At 34.3% G+C, this 24,913-nt stretch overlaps 1 protein-coding gene and 1 non-coding gene across 2 annotated transcripts; one reads left to right on the top strand and one right to left on the bottom strand.

Annotated features, from left to right (window-relative positions):
• The first annotated feature begins 15,212 nt into the window (after positions 1 to 15,212).
• LOC140958546 (uncharacterized) lies at positions 15,213 to 18,433 on the top strand. The gene is made up of 5 exons (XM_073416034.1): positions 15,213 to 15,754; positions 16,437 to 16,486; positions 16,695 to 16,782; positions 17,598 to 17,714; positions 18,118 to 18,433. The coding sequence occupies exons 1-5, from the start codon at positions 15,290 to 15,292 to the stop codon at positions 18,166 to 18,168; spliced, it is 771 nt and encodes a 256-aa protein (XP_073272135.1). The 5' UTR covers positions 15,213 to 15,289; the 3' UTR covers positions 18,169 to 18,433.
• A 4,631-nt stretch (positions 18,434 to 23,064) lies between these two features.
• On the bottom strand, positions 23,065 to 23,175 carry LOC140960617 (small nucleolar RNA R71). The gene has a single exon (XR_012172218.1). It is a non-coding gene; the product is annotated as a small nucleolar RNA R71 (small nucleolar RNA).
• Between the last annotated feature and the right edge of the window lie 1,738 nt (positions 23,176 to 24,913).

The following is a 24,913-nucleotide window of genomic DNA, read 5'->3' as shown; positions in this document are numbered from 1 at the left end:
ATGTATTACTTGTTATCAAGAATATGATGTGTTGAGTCTTTAGACTCACTAGATGTGATTGATGCATGTGATTATGATAATAATGTTTATGGAGGTCTTGATGGTTGACTTTTCTTCACTGAAGGTGAACATAACCCGAGGACCGACGTTAGTTTTTCGCACTAGTTTGTGATTTATGATTTTAAATTATGTTAAGGATATTTTTATGACTTACATTTATGGTTTGAGAGATTTTTGAGAGATTATATTATGGGCTGTATTTCTCAAATATATAGTTGGTTGTTTTACTTTTAAAAAGGTTCCAAAATATTTTATGTAACTTTTGTGGTTCAGCCGAAGCTAGGGAGGTTTAAAAAAAAAATTCTAGTACTTTTTAAGCAATAGAAAGGCAGACGTTTCAGTTGGTATTCGAGCAAAGGTCCTGTAAAGGGTTGTGCCACCATCAGCGCCAGAAAGATCAGTCGTCAAGCCTCAAAATTGTAAGTTTACATGCTTTATATGATTTTATGATGTTACCTACATAAGTATATGAATTATTTTATTTTAACGAATGTTGGCTTCGTGGTGGAATTAGACTATGTTGATTTTTGGATTTTAGTATTGACGTTCTAATTTTTGGGCCGTAAGTTAGTCGTGAATATTATGAATGCTTTTGGGACATGTAGATTTTCTAAGAAAATATTTGTGATTCGTGGTTACCAGTTGAATTAATTTTTGAGAATTGCTCATAAGTAATAATGATTTGAGGATTTGTAACGACTTGGGAGCAAGAAAATGTATAAATTGGGATTTTAAGTTTTGATGAAAGGTAAGATTGGTTATAAGAACTGATTCTTGGGTAAATAAGTTTAAATTATTGAAATTATGTTATGGGAAAACTGTAGAAGAAAATTAAGAATATCGAGAACTTATGGGTTAACTGTAAAATTTTTGAAATTAAGAACCAATTAGGATAATTTTTGGGGAAATTAAGAATTTATTTTGCAAGTGTTAACGAAATTGAGGACTAATTTAGCAATAAACGATAATTTGATGTTTTAATTGATAGGAATTTTTGATGATGTAGACTTTTAAGAATATTTAGAACTTGGGATATCTTGGTTATAGGGTTGTAAGGAATGCTAATCAAGGATTTTTAAGGATGAATCAATATTAAGCTTGAAAAACTAAGCGTTAGCGAACGCATTTGAGATTTTAAGATTGAAATTTGATAGGTTCATGAGAATTTTTGGTATAAAACAAGGAAAGCAATATATACGATAAGTATGGTCATCCCTCTTTTAATAATGGGAATTGTAAGAAAAAATTGAAATTCGGGGTTATAATAGTATAGCACTAAGTCATTATGTGTCTTTTAAGTTGTGATTCGAAAATAAATAATTAGAAGGAAAATTTAATTGGGATCTAGAAGACGTAAGGACATTTTAGAACTTAAGTTTTATCAGAGTAGCGCAGCGGAAACGTGGATTTTTGGGATACTAGAACTAAGCCTAAGCTTTGGGTTATTAAGGATAAGCGAATTTTGAGGACGAAATTCAATTTAAGGGGGGAAATTGTAACGCTCCGAAAATTTTAAGGTCCACGCAAATCACATGCATGCAATTATTAAATTCTCTTGTATTTTAATTGCATAAATTAATTATGTTGTGCATATTTTAATGTTTAAATTATATTTTCTACATTGTTGCATAAAAATGTATTTTTAAAGGTTATTCGAGTTGCGATCGAGGAACGGAGACCGATGGCTGGAAAAAAAATAGAAATTGTTTTTTTATTAAATAATTGTTTTTGATTATTTAAATTAAGGGTGATGTTTTTTCTTATTTTTTAAAAATAAGGGGTTTTCTGGTGATTTTATACGCCGGAACGTAAATTTTATCGGTGTTGGTTTTTCAACAAAAATACGAACTTAATGGCAACCCGGCTAATAAATTAATAATTTATCCTAAACAAAATAATTTTTATTATTTAACTAAAGATAATTGGGCCTAATTTGAGGGCTTATTAGGCCTAAGCCTTGATTAATAAATATATGATTATTTATTATATTAAACCCTTTCCCCGACCCACACTACACACGGCCACACACTTTTAAACAACTCAAACTCTCCCCACCCCCTTATACACGATACACACACTCATAAATTGAAGGGAAATTTCGGTATTACAAGGGGTAGCTTCCTAGCCTTCGTCTCCTCGTCCCGTTCTTCGTCGTCAACGGTTTTTCGTGCGTTTAAAACGCAAAGGCATGCCATATTCTCCTTTTACTCATCATCACATCATATTATTTATTTTATGTTGAAATTGCATGAAAATAAGTTGCACCTTTGAATATTTTCGTATATACACCTTATATGATTTTTAAAACATGTATTTTGATCCAAAAACCATGAATTTCATGTACCTAAGGGGCTGCCATGGATAGGGTATTAATATGGAATGATTTATAGCCAAAACATGATAAATAATTGAGAAAAAAAGGCTAGAAACGGTGGGAAAAAATTCAGTAGGAAGGGCCGAGAGTTTGAAGGTTGTGTGCATGTATGTGGCTTGTTGCCTCGTTTCTATGCATGGTGTGTCATGGGGCTTGGCCGGGGCTAGACCAGAGCTTGACTAGGGCCCGTGAGGGGTCAAGGGAAGAGTCCTAGCCACTCTAGGACTCAAGACCAGGGGCTGGGGAGGAGTCCTGTAGTGCAGGGTACACAATTTGTGCAGGGGTTGTGGCTCGGCCAGGGGCTTTGGGGTTGGGCTAGGTTAGGTCCTTAGGGCCTTAAGAAGGGGCACAAGCGGCTGGTTCAAGGTCTTGTGTGGTTGGTTAGGTCCTATCAACAGAAACGTGGAGTCCAAGGTAGGTGGGTTTCTCGGCCATATTATGCTATTGCTGGTGGAGCTTCGGTTTTGGAGCTTGAGGTCAAGTCCATAGGTTCTAAGGGTTCAGTAGGATTCATAGGGGTTCTGGGTTGAGGTTGGCTCAAGAGGGTTTGCTGCTGGCTCAGCTGGAGGTGCAAAACGTGAGGGAAGATCACAAAGTGCGGGCAAATCTGGTACTTGGTTGCTGGGTTTGTGCATGGGTTGGGAGGTGAGCTTTGAAGGCCTGGGCTGAGTCAGGCGGGGTCTGAGTGTGGTCTAGGCTCGGTGAGGGTCAGTGCTGGTAGATGGTTAGGTGGCTGTAAGGTTCTTAGGAGGAGAAGAGTCCCAATACAAGCAAACACCTCACACGCACACACACATGCAATCTGGTGTAGGGTGCAGCAGGCTTTTCGAGGGTTTAAGGGGCTGGTCTAGGGCTTGGGCTTGGTCAAGAGGGTTCCTAGATGGGTTGGCTAGGTTTTGGCTCAAGGTGGCTTGGGCGTGGCCCGAGTAAATTGGGAGATGGCTCGGCGGGTTCGTTAGTGTGTCAAAAAAGAAAATTAAAGAAGGAAAAATAGATCCATGAGTCCATGGGGGTGGTTCATGACTTGGAAGGGTAGAATAGGTAATAAAAATGCTATGTTAAAAAATTGGGATTAAAATATAGAGTTTTGGATTTATTGGGATTTAATCGCCGCACGAAACACTAATTAACGAAGTATTTGAAAAGCCTAGTTTTAAGCTTTATAAAATTACGAAAAATTATATTTAAGCTCAAATAATTATTAAAACTCTAAGTTTTTAATTTGAGAATTTTATATTAAGGTTTGGTTTAATTCGGGATTAAAACGCATTAATACGTCACATTTAAAGATTAATTTAAAAGTCCTCGATTTAAGCTAAATAAAAATATGAGAAAATTCATGTAAGCTTAAATAATTATTTGAGACATTTTAGAGTCAATCAAATTAAGAAAATGTCAAGAACGGGAAATTTTACGTCAAGAAGTAAAAACGGTCTTTTTACACCTAAATATTTGTAAACGTTATGGCAGTGCCCTGAATGCTGTTTTACGTGCTAATATGAATATTTTCTATAGTTATGGATGGTTATGGAATTTTATATGTTAAAATGATATTTTAAATATTTAGGGAATTTTATATGTTTATGATTTAATATGTCAAAATGTTATTTTAAATGTTTTGAGGTTAAAATGATTATTTCAAATTTTTATGAATTTTTACATGTTAAATTATGATTTTTATATGTCTATGGGATTTTTATGATTTAAGGAAGACATTTAAAAGACATGTTGCATGCTTGGTTTCAAAAACAAAATTATATGTTATGCATGATTTTTATAAAGTAATGAGAATGTAAACGTTGAAGAAAGTGAAGTAATTGTGACTAATTCGATAATGTTGGAGATATCATGAGGGGACGGTCCAAGTGGGAGCCCGAAGATCGTATTTCCATTATTACGAATATGAAGAAATGGTATGTGGTAACGGTATGAGGTAACGGTATGAGGTAACGGTAAGAATGAGAATATCGTGAGAGGAATAGGCCTCAGAGGGAGCCCATTTATGATAAAAGGCCCCAGAGAGAACCCCGACGATCGTATTTCTATTCGAAAGAGGATAGGCCAGGGCCCAGTTGACCGGTGATAGTGTTGCTGGTATCCCCTGCCGCCCAGTACTGCGGTTTCATATAGATGGATCCATCAACTTTTGAGGTTTAAGGAAAGTCGCAATTAACGATCTGAATTCAACAAAGGAAAGGTAAATGAAAAGGAAAAATGTTTATGATCATGAAAAATGTTTTATGTTATGTCATGTTGGGGTAAAAGGAAAAATTTGAGGTTTACGCTATGCATGTCATGAAAATATTTATGTAGAACCTGTTAAATCAGATTACGTATAAGCCATGCATAATTATTAGTATTTAAATTAAAATGATTTTTATTTTGAGGATTTGAATTCATTCTTTTAAAATTTTTGAGTTATGATTATTTAACTATTTTTCGCAGTAGTTTAGTTTTACCTTTTTATTTAAATAAGCGAGGCCGGACCGGAATTGGAGTATTAAGATAAAATTTAATGATAAGAAAATATTACTAAATTTAATTTAAGTCAAAGAATAATTTATTTTAAGGTAAAAGAAGGTTTAAGGATTTATTTAATTAATTAGAGATAAGTAGTAAATAAATTCTTTTATGTCCAATAATTTAATTAAAAGCTTAAAATAAAATATGTGACCAATTAAGATAAGTTAATCTAGGCTTATTTTATTTAAGAAATTATAACTTAACAAGTTAGTAAATTTAATTTAAAAATTAGCCATGAATGCAAGATAATCACTATCCTAAATTAATTATTTAATTCACTAAAATACTTAATGGGTAGATAAAACTTTAAAGATTTAGAATACAATATTTAAGCAATATTTCCCTCCATTTAATAGCATAATTTCGGCCACCATTAGAAGATTTAATTTTTATTTGACAACTCACAATTTTAATTCACTCCCTTATCTTTTCTTGGCATAGATAATTCCTTCAACTTTAATTCCTCAATAACTATTAATTAAGTAATTTTCTTACCCATAATTATTTAGAAGATTTTCGGTCACCCCTTTGTAGTATTTAAATGATTTGACAACTCATTTCCTTTGATATCTTTCCTTACCCTCTTTCTTGATAGATAATTCCCTAAATTTCATTCACCACTAATTAACAATTAAGCAATTTACTCCCTTGTTTTTGAATATTAAAATCGGTCTCACCCCTAGCAAATCAACCTCAAATCCTTTGATATGTTATATGATTCCTTATCTGTCAAACTAAAAAGATAGCAAGATTATTTTCTCCCTTTTATCTTGCAACCTCCCATTTATTTTCCTAACCTTCCCTCCCACTTCCCATTCTCTAAATTTCAGTGTCCTTCAGCTAGAGAAAATTGTGAGTTCTTGAGAGAAAAACAAGAGAGAAAACAAAAGAAAAGAACTCTGTCTCCTCCGCGCCGTGTCGTCGTAATCAATTTGTTTTCATTTCAAACAAATTTAAGGCATGTTTATATTTTCTTTTGCTCTTCAATCAAGCCATATAGGTATTTTAAAACATCACATATGCATGATTTTGTATAGCAAAAACCGAAATGTTTCAGCATCATGAACAAAAATAATTCTGCACAAAATTTTTCGGCACCCACATGCACTTCACGGTTTCTACTTGTGTTTATGGTTTCAGGGTTGGCTCGATTTCCAGGGACTCAAGGCTGCTTATAGACATGATATAGGGTTTTCTAGGAAGGTGTTAGTCCATTGGTTTCACTCCCTTCCCGGCCCCCCCCCCAGCAGCGAGTTTTGACAGCAACTTTAGCAGCTGCCATTTCGAGTCTCAAATTCGGATTCTTGCTTGTCGAAGGCGAGTGTTCTGATCTTGGCTGCCCTAGGGGCTGTAGCTATGGTTCGAACCTCTCCTTGGTATGTCTAGGACATGACCAAGATGCCTTTTCATGGCTTAGTTCACGGTCCCACCGGTTTTAAAAAACAAAACAAGAACAACGTCCCATCAGTATTCATTTTTCTGGTTTTGGTTGTGTGTTGAGTTTCGAATTTATGGTGTCAAGTGGGTTGTGGTTGGCTTCTAGCCCTTAGCCATGACTCATGCAACGCCTTAGCATGTCTACCATGGACCATGGTTAACCTCATAGCCATTGGATCCTTCATTCGACAGCAAAACAAGCTACATCCCCCACGGTTCAGCATGTGTTCTCGGGCGGGGCTTCGGGTTTGTCGTAGGTGTTGGCTTGAATTTTGGTTGGCCTAGGGCCCTTAGCCATGGTTCAAACCATACCTTAGGATGTTGGTAAGAGGCTCTTGTTGGTGGTTCAAACCCCAATGGCCGATAGTCTCGAAACGAAGCGACGAAAGCTCAAGAGCTGCTGCTGTATTTTATTGGACAGCAGGTTTGGCTTTGGTTCAGAGGTGTGTTTCGAGTTCTTGGTTGGCTTTTAGCCTATGGCCTTGGACTGCAAAGTACCTTATTGAGTTATGAAGGTCATGTCTTTGGCCGTTTGTGATTTGGTTAAGTTTAGAGGTCGTAGGAGAATTTACGATGCAATGTGCCAAAGTGACTCTCAAAAGAGCGTTTCATGATTTTGGCCTCTATGCACAATTTTCGTGTATTACAGCCCTATGGTCATGTTTTCCAGTATTTTAAGAGTATTTTAATCATGGCTAAATGATGGTTTGATGTTGGTTTGGGTTGGTACGAAGCCATGATTGAATACTAAGTTCGTTGGGCGTAATTGTCCCGTTTTTGGGTTCAATTACGAGGTTACGGTCAAGTTAAGTTTATTTGCATGTTCTCATGTTAGGATTAGGATGCAGTGAGCCTGGGAACGATCCAACCCATTCGGTAAAATAAAACCGGATACTTAATTATATTACGTGCATAAAAATATAAAAGTTTATTTTTGAGATATATCCGATATGTCTTGTGGCCACTTCACGCTTATGGGATGCAGCTTATAGGATTATTACTTCACCCGGTGACCTACGACCGGTTCATGTTCATGTATGGGTATGGATATCCAGTCCAAGGGCTGTGATGATCCCTACCGCCCAGTATACTGTGGTTAGGTCTGATCAGACGATTCACGATTCATGTTATGTTACGTTATGTTATGGGCCACTCGCGTAGAACATATTCTCTACAGAAAATTATGATATGCTATTTTATGTCAGGGCTCTATCGAGCAAACATTTTACGTACGATTTCCAGTTATGCACGTATTTATAGTTACTCATGACAAGATCTTTACGTTACGCTTTACGATATGACTTATTTTTAAGTTGCATGTGATTTTACGATATATTTACTTGTTATCCATGATATATGTATGATGAGTCTTTAGACTCACTAGACTTGATTGTTGTAGATAATGATGAGGTCGGGACCGATGGCGGGGACCAGTGAGCCATCTTGGGTCGGCAGTAGTAGGAATCCGAGGACCTCATGCTTCAGTTCATTTACTATTTTTTTTTATTCTCAAACATTTTTATCACGATGAATTATTTTAAGTTGTTGCCTTGAAATAAATATTTACTTCCGCTGCTACTTTGACATTAAACATTTTGATCAGTTTATTTTATGAATAATGCATGTTATTTATTTTTAATAAGAAAAATTTTAAATTATTCCGCAAATTTTCAAGTACGAAATACGGGCATCTACAATTTATGTTTAAAATTGATGCATCATTATGAAAATGTTTCTATTTAAAGTGCATGCATCATAAAAAAGTTTACGAAATTGTTCATGTTTGAAGTTTATGCATCTTCATGAAAACGATATTTTAAGTACAAATATTTTTCACTGTTGCTTGTGGTTTTATACGTATTACTTTTTATCAAGAATATGACATGTTGAGTCTTTAGACTCACTAGGTGTGATTGATACAGGTAATTATGATAATAATGTTTATGGAGGTCTTAATGGTTGACTTTTCTGGACTGAAGGTGCACATAACCCGAGGACCGACGCTAGTTTTCTGCACTAGTTTATGATTTATGATTTTAAATTATGTTAAGGATATTTTTATGACTTACATTTATGGTTTGAGAGATTTTTGAGAGATTAAAGTATAAGTTGTATTTCTCAAATATATAGTTGGTTGTTTTACTTTTAAAATGGTTCCAAAATATTTTATGTAACTTTTGTGGTTCAGCCGATGCTAGGGAGGTTTAAAAAAAATAAATTCTAGTACTTTTTAAGCAAAAGAAAGGCAGACATTTCAGAAAAACCTCATTGTACCTGTTGTATATTCAAGAACTTTTTCAATGTAGCCTGCATTATTGGTATACAGATAAATGAAATACAAAAATTAGATAAAAACATAAAATATTATTAAAATAAATATCATTTTTACATCATAGTCAATGAATCTCAAACCATAAGTTGGCTCACTGGGCACATACTATAACAATCTTCCACTTGTCCTATAGGCAACTACCCATAGATCTTAAAGAAATTGATTCACAATGTCTCTCAAACAATGGTCCTGGTAGGAGCTTCGTCAGTGGATCAACAATGTTATCTACTGAGGCGACGCTCTCTACTGATATGTCTTTTCTTCTCGTAATCTCCCAGATTATATGGATCGAACTTCCTTAGTATATGTTTGGATCGCTGATGAGACCTCGGTTCCTTTGCTTGTGCAAGGGCTCCGGTGTTGTTGCAGTACACTGGGGCTAAATCAAATCCATTAGAAATGACATCCAACTCTTGGACGAAATTCCTAATCAAAACAGCCTCCTTTGTTGCAGCTATTTATTCAGCATCAGTGGTTGAATTCGTTGTGGTGTCTTGCTTGGAACTTTTCTAAGAGACAACACCACCATTTCGCTAGAAAATAAATTCAGTGGTTGATTTCAAATAATCCACAATTAATTAGAAGCTAGAATCAGTGTATCTAGCCAACTTTAATTCTCCATTTTCATAGTCCATGAACAAATTCTTATTCCTTCTCAAGTATTTAAGAATATCCTTCATGACATTCTAATGCAATGTATCTAGATTCGACTGACATCTGCTTACAATACTCAATGCAAAGGCAATATTAGGTCGAGTAGATATTATACCATACATAATATTTCCAATGGCAGACACATATAGGATGTGACTCATGATTTATGTCTCATCATCAACCTTGGGGCATATAGACTTGGATAGAGTCACACTATGACACATTGGAAGATATCCTCTCTTGGACTCCTCCATAAAGAATCTCGTCAGTATGGTATCAATATAATTGGATTGGATGAGCCAAAGCATCCTCTTTTATCTATATCTATAAAATTGTATTCCTAATACATAGAATACTTTACATGTATCATTCATGGAGAATTTACTAACTAACCCAATTTAGTTGATTGAAACTTCCCTGCTTCATTCCCAATGAGTGATATATCATCAACAGAAAGTACTAGAAATGTCACTCTACTCTAATTAACCTTCTCGTATACACAAGGTTCCTCAAAATTCTTAACAAAACAAACCCTTTAATTTGATAGTGTTATCGAATATTAGGTTCCAACTCTTGGATGCATGTTTGAGTTCATAAATGAATTTATGAAGTTTGCATACTTTATGCTCACTTCATACTGATGTGAATCATTCGGGTTGAGATATATAAATATCTTTCTTAACGTCACTATTAAAGAATGTTTTCTTCATATCTATTTGTCATATTTCATATTCATACCATCTTGTTATAGCTAGCAATATCCTAATGGAATTGAACATCGCGACTGGAGAAAAGGTTTCCTCATAGTCAATACCTTGTCTTTGAGTATATCATTTCGCTACCAATATTGCTTTAAAGGTCATCACCTTCTCATCCATCCCAAGTTTCATTTTGAAAATCCTTTTTCTTCCTATGAGAACATTTCTCTTAGAAATACTAGGTTTCAATACATGGAGTCCATCTCAGACTTCATGTCTTTAAACCATTTGGATGAATCGACATATGATAATGATTCTTAAAGTTTCTTGGATCACATACATGAATGAGCTCACTTTAGCCCTCTTCAAGAAGCAGTCTCGTCCTCTTAAGTGACCTTGAGACACTTTCGGGTCTTCTAGGAACTTGTGTCTCTTCAACTGGATGTCGGGGTGTGGGTTCTACTATTTCAAGAATGGGTGTTTCTCCTATATCCTTGAATTCTATCATCTCATATTTTCTATCTAATAGAAATTTATTATCCAAGAATGTGTTTTTTCTTGAAACAAACATCTTCATTTCGTTGGGATCATGAAATAATATCAAACAGAGTTCTTTGATTATCCCACGAAGTAGCACAAATAGAGTCTAGTATTCAATTTTTCTCCCAATGTCTGCTTCACATAAGCAAGGAATCATCATACTTAAGAAAGAATATTTGGGAGGTTTTATTATCCAAATATAATATGGAGTTGCATCTACTACTTTCGTATGGACTTGGTTCAACAACATTGTTGCAGTCTCAAGCGCAAATCCCAAAAAATATGGGAGTAATTCAGTGAATCACATAATTGATTGAACCATGTCTGTCAATGTCAGATTTGAAGTTCTGACACACCATTCAACTAAGGTGTGGTGGAAGGTGGGGTTCACTGTGAGAGAATCACATTCTTCTTAAGGTAGTCTTGAAATTATGTTATTAAGTATTCTCTATCTCGACCAGATCGAAGCGATTTAATAATATTTCCTAATTGTTTATCTACTTCATCTCTAAATTCTTTGAAATTTTATAAACCCTAAGATTTGTATTTCATTAAATACACATATTTATACCTCAAGAAGTCATCAACAAAGGTAATGAAGTAAGATTGCTCATATCTCGTGCTAACACTAAGCGGGACACTCACATCTGTATGGGATAAAATCCAATATATCCTTTGCATGCTCCACTTTCTTTAGGAAATGGACTTTGGTCATCTTTCCTTTCAGACAGGACTTACATGTTTCAAGAGAGTTTTTCTGACGAATCAAACATGTCATCTCCCATTAACTTGCACATTCTTCTTTGAGAATTATGTCATAGCCTAGCATGCCACAAGTGTGTTTGATTTAGCTATCTTTTTTTTTTTTATTTTTTAAATCGCATTTGCTTGGACATTGTTATTTGAATATTTTCTATTTGTAAGTTATAGAAATTGTTTATTAATTCACTTGTTCGAATTAATCATTCATTCTTGTAAATATTGCAAAAAATTTTAGCAAATAAACAATAAAATCCATGTTTATCGAGCATATAAATGGAAACAATGTTTTTAACCTAGTGAGGAACATATAAAATATCTGTGACATCTACAACTAAAATACTACTAGAAATTTTTTTTAAAGCTCTTTTTGAAAATATATTCAAACACATGCATGCAATAAAAGCTATGGATCTAACTTTTTAAAAGGCCATTCAACTATTGAATAAAAATATTGCAGTTAAATAAAATCTAAATATCATCCCAACTCTAAACTACTGTTTTAAAAGAACTCAATTGCAATATTCAAAAGCCTGCCAGATCATCAACATATGGAAAGATGCGAAACACATATAACATAATGTATCACTTTTGACTCATAAACATAAAGTGCGGAAAAATGCAAGGTCCTCGGGTTATCGTGCACACACCAAGCTCCGCATACTCGGTCTTCGGCACCCCCAGTCTCTACTTCATCATGTTCACATGTATCAATCACACCTAGTGAGTCTAAAGACTCAACACACTTGAACCGTTATATAAAATACATATATATATCATGCAACTGTGAAATGTACTGTATTAAAATAACTTCATGATCTTAAAAGTATGAACTTAAACATATCGTGACATAAACATATTCAAAACATATCTCATCATTTAATCATATAAGTTTTCGTTTTTCTTTAATTGTTACTTTCATATCAGCTGTAGTCGATGGATCCATCTACATATAACCGCGGTACCCGGCGGCGGGGACATCAGCGACAGTATTACCCATCCACTGAGCCTTGACCTTATATGTTCGTGTTCGTGTTCGTATTAGTCACAACTAACTCCATTCCTTCAAAAACATGTCAATGTATTCATCTCTTATAAAAATTATGCATATATATATACGTAAATCTTCTTTGCACCAAGCATTCAATGTATTTTCCGTATTTTGATTTAAATTCATATTCATGATAAGAATAAACATTTTAAACATGAAATTTTAGTTAGCATGGTGCTGCCAGGACTGCTAACTCGACCCAAGTGCAAAATGGTCCCCAAGTGCAAAATGACCATTTTTCCCTTGGAAATCCTAATTGACCATTTTACTCTTGGGCCTCAGAATTTCGACCCGAAGCCAACCAAACTTATTGAAATATCTTAAAACATATTTATGTTCATTTCCTAGACGTAAACTCGAGCACATGCATTAATTTCTATAATTCTTTTTTAAACTTGGACCGGGTCCCAGTTTTAATCCGAATTAACCCGAAACTCAACCAAACTTTTCCCAACTTAAGCCATGACTTGAACCTACATGACCAGCCCTTAAACCACTTGTTTAAGACCACCTACATGACCAGTCCTTAAACCATTTGTTTAAGACCACCTAAGACCCTCGAAAATGGCCGAGCAACTGCTGGAAAAATTCTGCACGTTGCAACCTTCGAACCCTAGTGCACCTAACCCTCGAATTTTTGATCCTAGCCAAAACTAGACCAGCCTAGCCCCAAACCAGACCACCCTAGGACATAATTGGACTATCTTGGGACGTCCTAACCACATGCCACAGCCCATGCACGCTCGAACATGCGGCTTCTACCGAACACCACAAATCGAGCTCTACCGAGGCCATACCCTTCGGCCTACTTCTAGCCTGCAACCAGCAATGCCTAGGCCACTCTAGACCACGTCTCAAACACACCAAAGTCTGTTTCACGGCCCAGAGCAGCCCTAACGTGGTTGCAGTACACCCATCATCCGATCGAACCACCAAACGCGTCCCCAACGTAAGGACGTGCTCAGCCTCTCACACGACTTTGATCCAGCTGATGTATCAACACCTAAAACTCTTCTAAACCTTCTCCAAATCGTCCCCTACCAACCACTTTGGCAGCCCTTTCGACCGAACCAACAAACGTTATGAGTAATGAAGAAATCTCAACATTTCAAGGAAAGACCATGTAATCTTGATGCATAATGATAGTTCGACAAAATATCATGCAAAAAATTCATCATACATATTGTAGCGTGATAGATGAGAAAAAGAAGGTATAGTACGTGTCTTAATGCAAAAACGTATGCAAAACGATGACCAACGGAGCGAGGGACGAAATGCTGCTGAACAATGGAGAGGGGCGACCGAAATATGCAGGTAGTCATTTTAGGGTTTGAAAGTAGGGTTTGTTATATTATTAGGTATATAATGGGCCCTTAATTAAAAATAATTAGGAGGTGTAGGATTTAATATATCTTAAAATAGGCCCAATAAGCACAAAAAACCCTCGCAAAATATTTTGTTTAAGTAAGTTTTTGAAAATACTGTCCGAACCCTCAAAAAAGCCCTCCGTTTTGCTAAAAGTTGCATATCGGTTTAAAGTATAACTCGATGAGTAAAAATATCCTACAAAACCCCATTTTCGAAAATCTCACATATATTCATCATATATTAAATAATTAAAAATAATTATTTGGTAAAAACCTTTTTCCTTAACTGTCACCGTTTTCTATTCCTCGTTCGAGCGTGAAATACTGTTAAAAGTCCTAATAAATGAAATCTAAACGAACCATGAAATAAAAAACCTATTCATGTCATGATCATGCATTTAATGCATTAAAAATAATTAAACACATATTTTAGCAAAAACCTAGATTGCATGCGGTCATGTTACGTCGTTTGAATTTTTAGACCTTACAATATCTCTCAAAAGTAACATAAATCTATTGTTTAATAATAACTAAATTTCTCTTATGGCCTTCGTAACATCTCTAGCTCCGTTGCCCATCCTAATTTCATACCTTAGCCTCTTACTTCTTCTCATCACATGCAAATCATTGTATAGATGTGAACCACTTCTAGTATCTAATATACAAGAATTTGAATTAATTGAGATATGTACTTCAAGATAAAATATACCCTTGCCAAAACTCCTCTACATTAGATATTTCTTGCAGTTGTGCTTACATTGTCTAGGCTTCTTGCAGTGGAAGCTAATATCTTCTGTATTGTTGGGCTTTGTGGGCCTTTTAAAAGTATTTGGAGCTTGTTTCTTGATGGGTTTGTGTTTCTTGAAAGGAGCATAACGTTTGTTTACCTTCCTTTGTGGGCCTTTCTTGGTCCCAAACGAGATGCCAACTAGAAAAACATATTTTTCCTTTTTGATGGTGGCTTCATATTTGATAAGCATATTGATTAGTTCTTCAAAGCTAGCCTCCAGCTTTTTCATATTGAAGTTCATCACCAACTCATCAAACGAGGGTGGCAATGACAACAATAGAATGTCCGTGGACAATTCGTTTGGAATGACAAAGTCTAGGCCCACTAGCTTCTCGATGAGCTCAATCATCCTCACACTATGCGCATGGACCGAGGCGGAATTAACCAAAATGAGTTTTTTTTTTTTTTTTTTTTGGGTTTGGGAGAAAGAAAAAAAGTACATATATTAACCTGAAATGAGTTTTTTTTGGGTTTGGAAGAAGTTTGGGTTTAATTTATTTTGAATCCGTCAAATCGGTGAGTCAACCCATCCCACCACGTTTGACCCGTCTAACGGTGAAAACAGGCTTAAACATGTCTCATATCGTGCGATTTTGGTGCCTTGGTATATCCTTTAGCCTGAACAATCAGCGTACCGCTGTACTAATGCAAGAATTTTCTACAGCGTTTCCCTCGAAAAAGAAAAAACAAGCGTTGGCCTAAATATGAAGACAAGGCTCAACACTCCGGACCCGAATTTCCTCCAGTTTCCATTTTCCGATGGGACACGAAGACAAAATCACAGCGCGACGCCAAGAGCATCGTCTTCGCCTCCTGAAAATATCGAAATAAGGGTGTGTACGAATCGGACGTGCCGAAAGCAAGGATCGTTGGATGTGTTGCAGGTGCTTTCAGGGATTGCCCCTCCGTCTGTTGCGGTGAACTCTTGCGGCTGCCTTGGTAAGTGCGGGCTTGGCCCGAATATCGTCATTTTGCCGGAGGGTATTCTTGTTGGGCACTGCGGGACCCCCAAGAAGGCAGCGAATACGATGTCGTATGTTTGCGGGATTTGTGATGATGAGGTGGAGAATGGCGCGATCAAGTGTTTAGAAGCTCTGGCGTTGAGGAAGAGAGCGGAGGCTGAGATGGAACGGGGCGATTTCTCACAGGCTAATACTTTACTCACCCAGGTTCCATTTACAGCACGCGTGTAATTGATTAAAACTTTTATCTGTTTTGAGGTTGGGGCGAAAGAAGGGGTGACTGATATAGTGTAAAGCTTCTTGAATTTGGATCACATTAGCTGTAATTTGTTGTTAGAAACAAGCAGGAGTTGTAAATATTGCTTGGTCTACAGTCCTTGATGCTCCTGCGTCAAATATAATATCTAAGGAACAGGGTGATCTATTTATTTTAGTATGATTAAGATAAGTTTGTGATGTATTCATGTTTTCTGATATCTAAATTAGTTGATTGGGACTTGGTGATGTGTTACAATTAATGGTATACATAAATATGAAAAAAATATATATGTATATGTTTGAAAATCAATGGCTAAATTTGATAATAAATTTCCATGGCTGGAGTTGGTGGGATAAACAAAGATGATACACCATTGCTCAAAGAACTGTTGTGCTGATATAGCATTTAGTGACTTTAAGTGATACGATACTTCGTTTGCGTAACTAAATGCTTGTATATTTTGTGTTGGATTCACATTTGATGTAGAAGCTTAGAACCTTAAGTTTTGTTGTATGGGATGTCTTTCTGTTGTCGCTGGTTCTGTATAGGAATCTAAATTGAACATTTTGGCTGTATAAGTTCAAGGGCAGTGTAGAGAGGCTGATAATCACATTTATTTTGTTTTTGCAGGCTATAGATTTTAAACCATTTGGTGGTGCCCATACCCTTTACAAGAACAGGTATCTGGAGCTTTCATTTTGATCCGAAGAACGAGATTTTAAGTGCCCTCGCAAGAGCATCACTTTCGAACATCTTGTTTTTGTTATTTTCGATTGAATTATGCATCATGGCGTTAATATGTTGAAACTTACTACTTCACATTTTAACTTACTGGAAGAATATTTTGAACGCATTAGAAGGCTCATACGACCATGTGTTCCTCTCCAGGTCTGCAGCAAGGCTGGCAATGGGTGACGTATCTGGAGCACTTGAGGATGCTAAAAAGGCTTCGACACTTGCACCCCACTACCCTCAGGTCAGTATAATTTTTATTGATATTATCGAAGTTGAGGAATCATTGCTTTGGCTACAAAATTTCAAATAAGATCTCACTGCCTGTGTTTGTTGTTGTTTATACTTATTGAAAATGTCGAACCTACGAATTTTCTGCTGCTACTCTGATTGATTGGAAAATTTTGGGTATATTATTGCAAGAATCATAATTACATGCACCTTCAATTTATAAATACCAATGTCTTTATCTTAAAAAAAGTTTGTCGCCATCCTTCAATCATTTATTATTAAAACAATATTGTAGCTGAATATAAATACACACCACCTAGTTTAATTTTATTGTAGTTCCCCTTATTTTCATTACAAAATTTGAAATTAACTCAGGGATGTACAAGTATTTACAACTAGCCATTTCATGCCATCACCAACCCTGGCGTAGAGGAAATGGAGCTGTGCTATTTTGAAGGAAACCCTCCACCAAAATGGCTTGGAGATGCCATCATAACTAAATGCTAAAATACTTGATTTTTTAAAACCTAATGTTTTGCGTGTTAGTAGAAACCAATTTGTAGATTGATTTAATTTATTAGAAAAAAAATTCCTTCAATACATTGTCTCAACAGCTCCTTGAGAAATAAAGACAAGAAATTTACTGTCTCGATTCGCCAACCTCACTTTTCTTGCAACCCAGTTTTATAATTTCCAGCTTGACCCCAAACTTATATTTGAACGAACCTTCTGATCTCTCTCTTTTGTGCTTTCTAGTTGTCTTCTCTTCAATATGATCATACTGTCATTTGAAATCCAATCGATCATTTTGTAAGATAACATGTGCAGGCGTATATTTGTGAAGGTGATGTTTTCATGGCCATGGATAGATTTGACGCTGCTGAGGAGTCCTACTCAATTGCTTTAGAGTTAGACCCATCTATTCGTCGTTCCAAATCATTCAAGGTACTATCAACATCTACGTTCTTCGGACGTGATATTGCTACCTGCTACCTGAAGCTAAGCACTGCACTTGAAGCTTTAATGATAATCTCTATTAGAATAGCATCTCCATATTATTTGATGAATGAGCTTTATACCAACCGAAGGGACTGGGAGGATTACATAGTTTTCTCCAAGTCCACGAATCTCATCTCTTCAAAGCATTATATTTTTTATTATTTTGTTATGAAAGTTCAATTTGGAGTCTGGTTGAGTTTGAATTTTTAGTTTCTGGAATACTTCATCTTCTATCTTTTATCGTTTTGAGTTACTTATTCACCGCTAGAGTTGCCTAAAGGACATTTAAGAATTTGATAATCTTGTAGAGTTTGACGTACTAACATATATTCCATTATTTTTATGTCAGGCTAAAATTGCAAAACTTCAAGAGAAACTTTCTCCTGCAAATTCTGGATGATTTCTCATCTCTCTCGTGATGACGTAGAGAGCTTTAACATACAAAAGATTGGCTTCTTTTGTATCTCTGTCTTACTAACTGTCCAGTTTCTTTTTGGTCTTTATAGATGTTATATGTGACCAGCGAGGGCTTCTGTTCTTTGTAGTTGAAGCAGCCGTTGTTTTAAAATTTTCAAGGAATGGTGTCCCGTTGCACCTCTTTACTTGTGTAACCTTAAGACCTGTTGTGGATATTTTGCAATCAGTTTTCCTTCCCGTTCTTGTATATCAAGTATTAATTCTCGAGTTTCGATCAGAGCTTATATTGTTAAAAGTAGATACTTGTGATAGGATCGGTTGATAGGTCAAAGAGTATTTAGAAGTGGGGTTGAATAAACACTCACAAATTTAGTATCTTTTTCGACTGATGATTCAATTGAGTGATAAACCGAACTCAAGAATCTTGCTAGTCAATATCAATCAGTTAACTAATGAAAGTGCGGAAATAAACTGACTGAAAGATAGAATAAAACAGAAAATACGGGACACAAGTTTTATGGATGTTCGGAGATTTCAATCACTCTTACGTCACTCCTTCTATCTAGATGATAGGAAATTCACTAAAATACTTTGATCAATACAAGGATTGTACACACTCACTTCAGTTTTGAACTTAACAATGCCAAACTGAAACTTTTAGTTTCGATACAGTTTACAGTACTCTACTGAACTGAAACTACTTAGCACAACTGATCTTCTACAAGATCGATTTGTCAACAGTAAGTGTTTGTGCTTGCAAGCTCGAAGTATAACCTTGAAAGCTATTGATATTAACAATAATCGTGAGCTTTTAAATCTTTTGAATGTGAATAGAAAGTTTGTGAAGATATTTTAGCAGAATAACAACTCGGTTGAATGAATAATTATTTTCTCAGCTGCTTTCCTCGACTATTTATAGGCTTTGCTTCCAACGGTAACAATGAATGCAATTTGAATATTTATATCCGTTATTTGCCATGTCAACATTCATCTGACAGTCATACACTGTAGTGTTTTTGAAATGTGACGTTCCTGCTGCTCTTTGTACAATCTGTCGGTGGTTAGGCTACGTTCTTTTCACTAATGACGTGTACTCCTTTTAGATGATAGGATAAGCTGATAGCTCTTCACTGATTGAAGTGTAACTGATCATCCAGTCAACTACACTCTTCAGTTAGCTTAGATCAGTTGATGTTGATTTTCTGTGCACTAATCTTCAGTTTAGGCATTCGATAGTGTGCATAATGTAGATCAGTTCTTTTCAGTCTTATTGATCAGTTACTCAATAATTTAACACTTAGTTTGTCAAACTCTGAAATTAAAGTTTCTAACAATTTCCTCTTTTAGGTGTTTGACAAAGCTTAGAAAGTGTGAACTGATCAAACTGAATTCTTTGTAGAAAAAATAATATTCTATTGATAACTCTTTTCCAATGTACAGATTCGTACAAAGAATGAAAGGATAAAAGAATCTTCTAACATGCTACAAAATTCTCCAAAATCTGCTTATTGTTGGGCTTACGAAATTCTCCAAAATCTGCCTTATTGTTGGTCTTTTTTTTTTTTCTTCTTCTTCTTCCCTCTTTTTGTTAAACTCATCAACCCTGCTGGATAAGGCACGAACTTCCGAAATGACATTGGATAAGGCATGCACTATACGTTCTTGCAGCAAATCCATTCTCTTTGTGATCGCATTTTGGAAAAAAAACCATGCGATTTGTGAACACTTCTTGGGCTTGGTAATGAGCTTGAATCGTCACTCGATTCTTCTTTAATTGATCTATTTGGAGAAATAAGGAAGTAACATCCTTCATGACTTGTTGTAAACTCTTGAAAGTATTCTTCTTAACAGAATCAATCTTCAAAGTGTGCAACAATTGGGTTGACTTGATATCAGATTCTCATATTCTTTCCGAAGTGACATTGGATAAGGCATTCACTATATATGCTCATATGATGAGTATCATGAAACTCATATTTGCAATACTATATATTCTAAATAGTTCCTAGTCGATTCAACCGCCGCTAAGAAGGATAAATGCCGCTCGAGTTTGAGACTAGTATTTGCGATGTGAGTACCATGTTTCATTGGTAGGAGACATTGTGATGTCCGAGCATGCAGATTGGTGCTCCTTGTAAAGTGCACTAAACAACTCTCCATAAAGGACTTTCCAAGTGCTTCTCACTTATCGAGTAGAAACATCCTCGTTTATGGTTGTACACCATTAGTCCTTATGACCGGGACAACATTGAGACTCTATATGCTAGCATTACACTTTGACTTGTATACCGACTCTCATTGGGTCATCAGGTGGCAAGGTTGGGTCTATCGAAACATATAGGAGTCGATGCATTGTAGTCGGGGATTCACCGGTTACTTTCGGGTATGGATATCTTATTTGATATCATGTGTATGTAGTTTGAAATATCTGATCAGAGTGTTGGTGGTAATTAAGAAAGGGGTTTCTTATATTACACCATCGATGCAACTACGACATGACACATAGTATTGATTATTTGACAACTCTCGATATACCAATAGTTGTCGAATCGGTCGGGATATATAAGATGAAGGGACCGTATTGTACGCTAACCATGATGGATTGTTTCTTGCATGCACTATTGATGAAACTTAAAATTAATAATTTATTATATATTAAAACCTATATTTTAAAATTTAAGTTTCATTAAAATTATAAAATTATGTTATTTTAGTATTGTGTGTTTATATTTAAATGTCTTACTAAATATGTTTTATTTTCAGGTTTTCTACGTGTTGGTAAAATAATGATAACTCAAGCTAGAAAATTCAAATGGAGATGATTCAAACATTTTTGGAATCCTTGAGAAATTATCTACAACTTTGCAGAAGACATGATTGCCTAAAAAGTTGGTTAAGATGATCAAATTGTGAAAATATCAAAAGGAAGACAAATTTACTTTCACTATGACCAGCATATAGTAAAAAAATCATAACTATTTTAATATTTAACCAAATGAGGTGAACCAAGTGGCCAAATTCATCTACAGACAATTTCCCACTTGTTTGCTGTTTTGAGCTGAGTCAAATTCGGTGATTAAAGTCGTGGAACAAAGCATTGAAAGAAGGGACATGGAATTGAAGTTGGAGGAGACAAAGATTACTATTACAACTACATGGCATTAATAAAATTTTTGACCCTTTCTCTCATTTGGCCTATAATTAGAGGCCTTGTGCTAGCTTGAGAATCATTCTATCTCATTGTAAAATATAGTGTGAGTGTGTATAAAAGTTCTAAGTTCCAATATATTTTTCATTTTCCAAATTATGAGTGATGTTTTTAGTGTTGATCAAAAGTAAGTTCATGGAAAGCTAAATCTATTATGTCAAGGTGAAGAGGATGAATTCTTGGTGAAGTAAGATTGTTTATATTTTGTATATTCTTTCTTTATTTCTTTTCATTTTGCTAATTTCTTTTTATTGTAGGTATAAAAATGAATTATTTGTTGTTATCAATTTACATCAAATGCTTGATACCATTGAAGTGGTTATCTTGATTTGTTGTTTAATTTTGATACAATAAATATTTCATCAATTATTATTGTTATATTATACATACATACATATATATATATATATACATACATATATATATGTACATACATACATATATACGATAGCGTGGCTCTGCCGGTTGTTCTAAATGAAATATTATGATATCTAACAATCTAACATTTACTTTATCGCAACTAACTTTTACTTTCCGCATCTAACATTTACTTTATCGCAACTAACTTTTACTTTCTGCATCTAACATTTACTTTATCGCAACTAACTTTTACTTTCCCGCAACTAACTTATTAAATCATATATTTCATTTAGGCAATAGCGTGGCTCTGCCGGTTGTTCTAAATGAAATATAATGATTTAATTTAACATTTATTTTATGCAGTTATATATTTATATAGTTATATATATAATCATAGGTACCATATATAAAATATCGGTGAATTCGGTATTTTCTATAGTGGGAACTATATTATATTAGGTGTGTGTTTAAATATTTTTATTTTCTTGGAACCATTATTTATGGTGGTTTCCTTTGTTTTACTTTTAGTTAAACAATATTGCATAAACCAAGAATAAATCCTCGAGCCTTGACAAAATTTATAATTTGTAAACTTCGTTCTTGCATTTGGTAATCTATAAATTAATAAATTTAAACTTAAAATAACCTCTCTGTGGATCGATCTCGTACTTACGAAATATATTACTTGCAGACAACCTACACTTGGGTGAATTATAATTTAAGTAGTAGCAAGATTTTGGCGCCGTTGCCGGGGAGGTATAAATTAAGTTTATATTTGTTAATTATGTTTTATTTATAAGTATTGTGTTTTTTTTTTTTTGAGTATTTGGAGTCGAAAAAAAGTGGTAGACTTATTCGAGTATCTGAAAATAATTTAAACATGGATGATAATTCAAATAATCAAGATAATGATAACAATAATAACAATAATAATAATAATAATCAAGAACATGATCAATTAAGAACACTTAGGCACCATATGAACCCTATTAGAACTAGTGCCCCATCTTGTTTAGTTTTTCCTCCTGATGCATCTAATTTCAACTTTAAACCTCAAATTATTCAACTTTTACCAAATTTTCATGGCTTAGATTCTGAAAATCCATATTTACATCTAAGAGAATTTGAGGAAGTTTGTAACACTTATAATGATCAAAATTGTAGCATGGATATAGTTCGATTAAAGCTTTTCCCTTTTTCTTTAAAAGATAAAGCTAAAACATGGCTACAAAATTTGAGATCAAGTTCAATAAGATCATGGGAAGAAATGCAACAACAATTTCTCAAAAAGTTTTTTCCTTCCCATAGAACAAACTCTTTTAAAAGACAAATTACTACTTTTTCTCAAAAACAAGGAGAAACATTTTATCAATGTTGGGATAGATATAAAGAATTACTTAATACATGCCCACATCATGGTTTTGAAACATGGAGAATAGTTTCTCACTTTTATGAAGGTCTAATACCTAAAGATAGGCAAATGATAGAATTCATGTGTAATGGAACTTTTGAAGATAAAAACCCAAATGAAGCTATGGAGTATTTGGATTCATTAGCAGAAAATGCTCAAAATTGGGATAATATAGGCACAATAGAACCACCAACAACTAAAATCAATAATTCAACAAATGGGGGTGGTATCTATAATCTTAAAGATGATATAGATATTCAAGCTAAACTTGCATCTTTAGCAAGAAAAATTGAGTCATTAGAAATGAAAAAGAGTGGTCAATTAAAAAGTATTCAAGAAATTGTTTGTCATATATGTGATACACATGATCATGCTACAAAAGATTGTCCAACATTACCTTCATTTAAAGAATGTCTCCATGAACAAGCAAATTATGTTAACAATTATAAAAAACCAATACTAGATCCTTTTTCAACATCATATAATCCTGGATGGAAAAATCATCCTAATTTTAGTTGGAGGAATGATAATAATGCACAACCCTCACAACAATATTTTCAAAATAACCAAAATCATCAAGGTTATATTCCTTATGTTACACCTCCAAGAAAAAACTTTGAAGATGTAATTCATGCATTTATCCAAAAGCAAGAATCTATCAATATTCAAAACAGTCAATCTATGACTGATTTGAAAGAAACTCTTGCAAAATTTGCATCTGCACTTAATATTCATGAAAAAGGAAAATTTCCATCTCAACCTCAACCTAATCCTAAAAATCAAAATCAAGAATTAAAAAATGAAAAAATTGATCAAATAAAATCTGTTATTACCCTTAGAAGTGGTAAAATAGTTAATGATCCATATTGTAATGAAAACAAGAATCATTTAAAATCAAAAAGTAAGGATGATAATCCTGATACTTTTGAGAATGATGTTGTCTTAAATTCTAAAAATAATATGTTGAATGATAAATCATCTGAAATGTTAAATGAATCAAATAAACCTCCACCATTTCCTCATGCATTAACAAATCATAAAAAATAAAAAAATGATTATGATATCTGTGAAGTTTTTAAACAAGTAAAGATAAATATTCCATTATTAGATGCTATTAAACAAATACCTTCATATGCAAAGTTTTTGAAAGACTTATGTAATATGAAGAGAAAATTGCATGTGAATAAGAAAGCCTTTTTGGCTGAACAAGTAAGTTATATTCTTCAAAATAATTCTAGTTTAAAATATAAATATCCTGGTTGTACAACAATTTCATATATTATTGGAGAAAATAAAATTAAAAAAGCTTTGTTAGATTTGGGAGCAAGTGTGAATTTACTTCCTTATTCAGTTTATGAAAAACTTAATTTAGGAGAATTAAAACCCACTTCTATTACTCTCTTACTGGCAGACAGGTCAATCAAAATACCTAGAGGTATTGTAGAAGATATGTTGGTTCAAGTTGATAAATTCATATATCCCGTAGATTTTATTGTTTTGGATACACAATCAATAGAAGTACATAATGAAATTTCAGTAATATTGAGACGACCATTTCTAGCAACTTCAAATGCTTTAATTAATTGTCGAAATGGAATAATGAAATTGTCTTTTGGAAATATGACTCTAGAACTTAATGTGTTCAATTTATGTAAACAACCAAGTATTAATGAAAATGAATATGATAATGAAATTGAAACAATTGTGGAAGAAAATATACAAGAAGAAAACTTAAATCAACAATCTGAA

The sequence above is a fragment of the Primulina huaijiensis genome, chromosome 15 (genome assembly GCF_012295235.1).
Source record: "Primulina huaijiensis isolate GDHJ02 chromosome 15, ASM1229523v2, whole genome shotgun sequence".
Taxonomy (NCBI): Eukaryota; Viridiplantae; Streptophyta; class Magnoliopsida; order Lamiales; family Gesneriaceae; genus Primulina; species Primulina huaijiensis.
Note: the sequence above shows the minus strand (reverse complement) of the source record. Positions and strands in the feature narration are given on the sequence as shown.

What these genes read in the sequence shown, in the direction of transcription:
- LOC140958546 (XM_073416034.1), top strand. Translation starts at nt 15,290, where the DNA reads ATGAAGACAAGGCTCAACACTCCGGACCCGAATTTCCTCCAGTTTCCA. An exon ending in CATACCCTTTACAAGAACAG is followed by an intron (nt 16,487 to 16,694) that starts GTATCTGGAGCT and finishes GTTCCTCTCCAG; the next exon opens with GTCTGCAGCAAGGCTGGCAA. An exon ending in GTCGTTCCAAATCATTCAAG is followed by an intron (nt 17,715 to 18,117) that starts GTACTATCAACA and finishes TTTTTATGTCAG; the next exon opens with GCTAAAATTGCAAAACTTCA.